Source organism: Mustela nivalis (assembly GCF_964662115.1).
Source record: "Mustela nivalis genome assembly, chromosome: 5".
Classification (NCBI taxonomy): domain Eukaryota; kingdom Metazoa; phylum Chordata; class Mammalia; order Carnivora; family Mustelidae; genus Mustela; species Mustela nivalis.
The window spans coordinates 80,182,541-80,188,707 of record NC_139024.1 but is presented as its reverse complement, the minus strand read 5'-3'; the positions used below and the strand labels follow the sequence as shown (position 1 = coordinate 80,188,707).

General features: G+C 34.1%; 1 protein-coding gene across 9 annotated transcripts in view; it reads right to left on the bottom strand.

Moving 5' to 3' along the window:
- Positions 1-983: 983 nt before the first annotated feature.
- FAM184A (family with sequence similarity 184 member A) overlaps positions 984-6,167 on the bottom strand; it is a 119,803-nt gene continuing 114,619 nt past the window's right edge. For 5 of the 9 annotated variants that reach the window (XM_082731425.1, XM_082731419.1, XM_082731421.1 and 2 more), the window contains 3 exons: positions 5,812-5,916; positions 2,885-3,087; positions 984-1,337 (listed from right to left, as the gene is read on the bottom strand). In XM_082731425.1, coding sequence (XP_082587551.1) covers positions 1,256-1,337; positions 2,885-3,087; positions 5,812-5,916 — 390 coding nt within the window. In that variant the 3' untranslated portion in view covers positions 984-1,255. Of the gene's footprint in view, positions 1,338-1,940; positions 2,036-2,884; positions 3,088-5,811; positions 5,917-6,167 lie in introns of all 9 variants that reach the window. The other 4 variants (XR_014311976.1, XR_014311977.1, XM_082731422.1 and 1 more) reach the window with 4 other exon arrangements.

Below are 6,167 nucleotides of genomic sequence, written 5' to 3'. Positions count from 1 at the left end.
CTCTCTGCTCAGTAGGGAGCCTGCTTCCCCCTTCACCTCTGCCTGCCTCTCTGCCTACCTGTGATCTCTCTCTCTCCATCAAATAAATAAAATTAAAAATCTTTAAAAAAAAGAAAATTCAGTCTCAGTTGAAGAAAAAATTCACAGCAAGTATTTTATATACTTCCCCCCCCCCAGGATAACTTAAAAGAATATGCCAACTGTGCAAACTTATATACAATGGTTTGTTTTTCTAATGCCCCTCAGCATAGTGACACATAATAACCACTAAAAAAACTGGTCTTTATTGTTACAATCATTCATAGATCAGGTGTTTGTATTCATCTTGTTCACCCAAATACTTCTAAAATCTACACTGCATGATCAACTAAATTTGGCACTAGTTGTTGAATAGTAGTTGATATATCAGTAACAAACTTTTTTTTCTTTCTAAATTTTAATTTAGATTTAATTAACATATAGTGTATTAGTTCCAGGGTAGAGTTTAATGATTCATCAGTTGCATATAATACCCCGTACTCATTACATCAAATGCCCTCCTTAAAACCCATCTCCCACTAACTTTTAAGACAAATTAAGACAGACCTGTCTCTTTACCAAATAACTTTTGGCCATAAATCATATTAATCATAGATACTAACTATATTAGAAGTCCTAGACCCTCAGCTATTAGAATAACAAAATACACTATAAATAAGTCAACAGTATTTTTACAGCTGAAAGTTTATAATTTCCACAAGTGTTTTCATTATAGACTTATAAATTTAGAGGACAGAGCTTATAGTTATAGTTATACATGATAATGGAACAAATTAAATTATTTATCCTGTATTTATCCTGATTTTGTTATGATTATAAAAGTCAAATAATATTTTATTATGCAGTAAAACTTTTTAGAAAACACCTTTTTAGTAAATCTTATCTAGAATTTAAAAATATTTATAAAGTCTAACAAGCTTACTAGAAAAAAATGAAAAGCACTGTTTGTTCTAACAAAATTTATTATGCAGTAATTACAAAGGTTAAAGACTCTTCCATTTCAAATAAAAATAACTGTTATAATTACACACATAATATAGTAGACTGATTCCAATAAATATCACAGGAAATAGAGTATTTTCAAATTGGAAAGACAAATACTTTCTCATTCACAGTGTTTGACATAGGAAAGCCTGTACATGTAATGGTCTGTATAAGGTCATGCTTTTAGTAATTGTCCATACACATTGTGTTAGCTGTTGCCAACACAATTCTTTCAGAATGTGAAGTACCGGGCAAACCACTCCTGGCGCTGGGGATCTGGAGAAGCCACCGGGGAAGCTTCACTCTGAGGAGGACTGAATTCATAAAAAAAGAGAGACATGTAACCCAGCATTAAGCTGTTTTTGCAAAACGAAGGGAAAAGCACAAAAAACATCAGCGTAGATGACCACAATTGGTTCCCTGTGTTAGATGTGTTCTGTAGACCCCTCTACACTAGATTGGTTTCTCCACTCCATGAGAGCATGAGAGTGCATCAGCAGCTCAGATGAAGTCAGTTAAGGAGGAGCCACATCAAAACAATTACAAGAAGTTACAAAAAGACAAAAATCAGACAGCTGAAAAAAACTTTGAATAAAAAAATTCAGGAGGAACTATCAGAAATAAGAACAAGGTAACATTCCTCTTTTCAGCACCTTTTTACTTAATTAAAATTTCAGAATCTGACACAAGCATTTGATTTTTTACAGATGTGCCCTCAAATATAACTAACTAAGCCATGGCATAGTATTTTTACTACATGTATAGTTATATTAAACTTTCATAATTCCATAAATAGTCTAGGGCGAAAGGAGTACCTTATGAAGCCCATTTCCCCTCCATCTTCAAAGTTATATCATTTATACTTAATTCTAACTAAAGATTCTTTGGGCTAGTTGAGAAAATAAAAGAATCCCTACCGTCTTTGGGGGAAATTACAAGGCACGCAACAATGTGTAATGGAAACTCCAGTGGTCAAGTTCCTTGAGCTCATGCACATGCATCTTACTGATACCTGAACATACCCATGCACAAGGGAAAATAAGCAACACAAAATATTTAGCAGGAGGCACATTCAAAAGTGTATGTGACTATTTTTATTCTTCCTACTTTTTTCTATTTAAAATAATTAGTCATCAACTATGTCATCACTTACCCTAGAAAAAGATTGTGTCTACCTGTAAGATTATTACTAGTGACACTGCTGAGACTTAGTAGGAATAAATTTAAAAAATTTAAAGAAGCACAGACTCAGTAACAGTAAGGCAAACCTAAAACAACAATACTTTGACATTATTTAATGGATAAACAATTGGATTTCATTTAAATTCTCCTTGTTAATATATTTAACTAAGTCTGAGGTTAACTTCAAATTGGAATATCACTTGTAAAAAAATTTTCTAAATTTATTTTTTGCTTATATCTATTGTTAAATTCCCAGAACTTACATATTTTTTTATTTTGGCAGTAAGCATATATATTTGTAAATAAGCCTGGTAAACAAGAAAGTGAAAAAAATATGTAAGAAAAAAAAAATTTAAGTTCTGTAATAAAGATGGATTATTAGTGAAAAATTTGCTATAATATCAAAATGAAGCAGGTATCAATAAATATCAAAATTCTAAGCATACAAATTACATTAGCACCTCTTTCAGCATATAGAAAAATTGACAAGAAATTAGAAAAAAATCTTCAGAGCCAAAAAGGAGTTCTCTAGAGAAGTGATAAATGAATTTTAAAAATCTTTCACAGTGATATTTCTTTTCCTAGGCTGGTCTTAAAGTAGCAAATTTCTGCAATGTAAGAAGGTAAATTTTTCAAGTAAAAAAGAAAAGAAAAAAATCACTGGTGAGACGGGGCTCACCTCAAAAATGTCTTGGGCTCTTTAGGTGGCACTGGCTGTGGAAGTGGTTTGCTGCTGTTGAACTCAATATCGTGGACTGGAGAATTAGGAATGGGATCCAGGCGGTTAGGATGTCCATTGCCCACTCCACCAGATTCCAGAGCACTTAGATTGGGAACACTCACAAACCTGTTTGTTGGTGACTTATCATTCTTCTTCTTTTGCTGCATTAAAAATAATACATGTGAGGATAGTCCCTGCATAAGGACAAATGAGAAAATAGGAATAGTAGAAGATATAATTTGGCATGGGTAGATTTTGGAAACTTTATGTTAAATTGGATGTTAAAATGAACCAGTGTTACCCAAAGTGTGGTCTGGGGATCCTTGGAGGTGTTCTTTATCTACATGGAATCCTTAGGACAGACATGCTGCTGGGCCAGAAAGAATGAGAAAGAAACACAGAATGGTGTTCACGGGGAGGGGAAGAGATGGAAAGAATGTCAAAGGGAAAAGACTACTTAGAGGAAAGGGGAAAGGAGCAGGTCTTGCAGATACCATGTGGTTAAACAGATTTAGGCTAAAATTAGGAGAAGAAGGTTGTAAAGTTAAACAGTTTTAAAAGGGAGGTCGGTGAACTTTAGCCTTCTGTCAAAGGGAGGCACTCCTTGCCTGGAAAAAAAAAGGGAATGGAAAAATACTTGGAGAAGTAGTTTGAAACATACCCCACATTCCTACTTAAGACCTAAAAGCTGACTCAAGTAACTGGTTTCAAATTTGCTGCACCATCTTTTTGAAGAGAGAAAATTAAATCTGCATAAATAGGTCTCTTTTCCTAATTGGTGGTATCAATAATTGGATCATAATCTTTTAAAACTTGTGAAAGATGGTATTAAAAATGTCTTGCAAAAGTAAAATTTTACTGTGTACAGCAAGATAATGCTCATTGATTCTAGAGGTGTGAATAAAATAGACTTAATGGTTTGCAAGACATTTTTAATACCATCTTTTACAAGTTAAATTTCTGCTAACTAAATTTATGAAATATTTTTCGCAAAATGATTCAAGTGTTTAAAAAAAAACCAATAGCCTAATTGGCCTTTTTCCTTTATTTACAAAGTAATGATCTTACTATCTAGACATTGCCCTCTCTATCTATGTCATATTCTGTGAATCACAGTCTCTGACAAAAGGTCTACTTTGCATAACTGAAAAAACAAGGGGAGAATAGTGTCTTCTACAATCACAATTATTAAAGCTGAAGTCTCTCAGAATTGAAAGGATGTATCTTTTGCATTTTCTTGTTCTAGTCACTAGAGGGTGTAAATAAACCTACCGTAAGTTTCTATTTGAAGGAAACAAAAGTCTCGTTGGTAAAGTTCTACAGGAATGGTTTTATAGCTAAAAATTTTATTCCAAAAAATATATTAGAAACATTTTCATTTTATTGGGGCACGTGGGTGGCTCAGTTGTTAAGTATCTGCCTTTGGCTTCGGTCATGAGGGTCCCAGAATGTAGGGTCCCAGGGTCCCCGGATCCAGCCCTGCACCTGGCTCCCTGCTTGGCGGGAAGCCTTCTTCTCCCTCTCCCACTCCCTCTGCCTGTGTTCTCTCTTTTGCTGTCAAATAAATCTTTAAAAAAAAGAAAATATTTCCATCTTATTATTTGTTTCATCAAGTCTTGTAATCTTGCTTTGTAATTTAAAACATATTTCACCCTAAAATATGAACTTAAAAACTAACTCTATTAATTCGTTCACCAATTATGAGAGCCTTCCATGTGCCAGGTAGTATTTTAAGCTCTGTAGAATCAGCTATAGGCATCCCTACTTTAGTCGTTCCGTTTCATAAAACATTTAAGTCATTCTATGTTAAAGGCTTACTTAAAAATTTGGAGCAGTTTAATTTGTGAAGGGAAGATGTTCTTAACAGAGAAGTTTTTATGAGCACTGAAAGTAAAAATTTCTGGCTAAGGACGCAATAGAAATTAGGCATAAGGGGCAAATTAAATCTGAATCCCAAAATAGCTTTAGCACTAGTACTTTATTTCTACTACTGATTTCAGACAAAAGATATGTAATCCCTGGGGCACCTGGGTGGCTCAGAGGGTTAAAGCCTCTGCCTTTGGCTCAGGTCATAATCCCAGGGTCCTGGGATCAAGCCCCGCATAGGGCTCTCTCCTTGGTAGGGAGCCTGCTTCCTCCTCTCTCTCTCTGCCTGCCTCTCTGCCTACTTGTGATTTCTCTCTGTCAAATAAATAAATAAAATCTTAAAAAAAATAAAGATACGTAATCCCTATAAAGCCAATATACATAATTAATTCATTATTTGCTTTATTCAGTTATTTGTGGCCACTTACAGAAAATGTGATGAAATTTGCAACTGAATACCTACCATACCATAGGAAGCTATGGTACAAAGATGTGTAAGACTTAGCCATGTCCATTTTACTTGCCTATAATGCTCTTCTATCTGTCCTGAGAGAGTAACAAAGTCTCAGAATAGACCATTTTCAATTTTAAGTGTCAAGAAATGTACTAAGACTGAGAGAAGTAAAGCACTTCTCCAAAGACTGGTAGACAACAAGGCTCATTAACATGGCAGGCCTCAGGCCTTAAGTTAGGGAGTGCTGTTAGGAATACAGGGCTAGAGTACCTTTCAGGACCCCATAGAGGATAGTGAACACCAAGAAAATGATGTTAGTTTTCTTTGGAGATGTGAAAAACCAAATGACAGAAACCAAGGTTTTACAATAATGTCTTAAGGAGTATGAATTCTCAACAAAAAATATTAATCTCATTCTGTGAAAATGTATACATAAAATTCATAGATTTTAATCCTAAATACTAAATTTAAGATTTGGAAGGTTTATCCTATACTGCTCTGAATATTAAAAATTTTAAACAAGTTTTAAACTACATCCCTGTTTCATAGTGTTTATAGCACGTACCTTAGTCAATGGATTAATAACACCAACAGTGGGGCTTGAGTTAAACACTTTGTTGAAGTTAGTTTCTCGATTGACTAATTCCAGCTGATAAAACTTATTATCCTCCTAAGCAAAAGAATTATAAACACCACTTAGACATTTTCTATTGAAAATTTAACACTGTTTAAATGCCATTTCATTCAGAATTTACTATAAAATCTGAGTGAGGATTTATATACCTCGTTCATCAAAGATTTCTAGACTTGACTGCTAGTGACTTAATGACAGCTGGTGGGAAGGTTTTCAAAACCGTATGCTTTGGGTTCTTCTCTACCCATTAATAACTTTTTTCCCCAGATGGATCTAAATATTTTGGC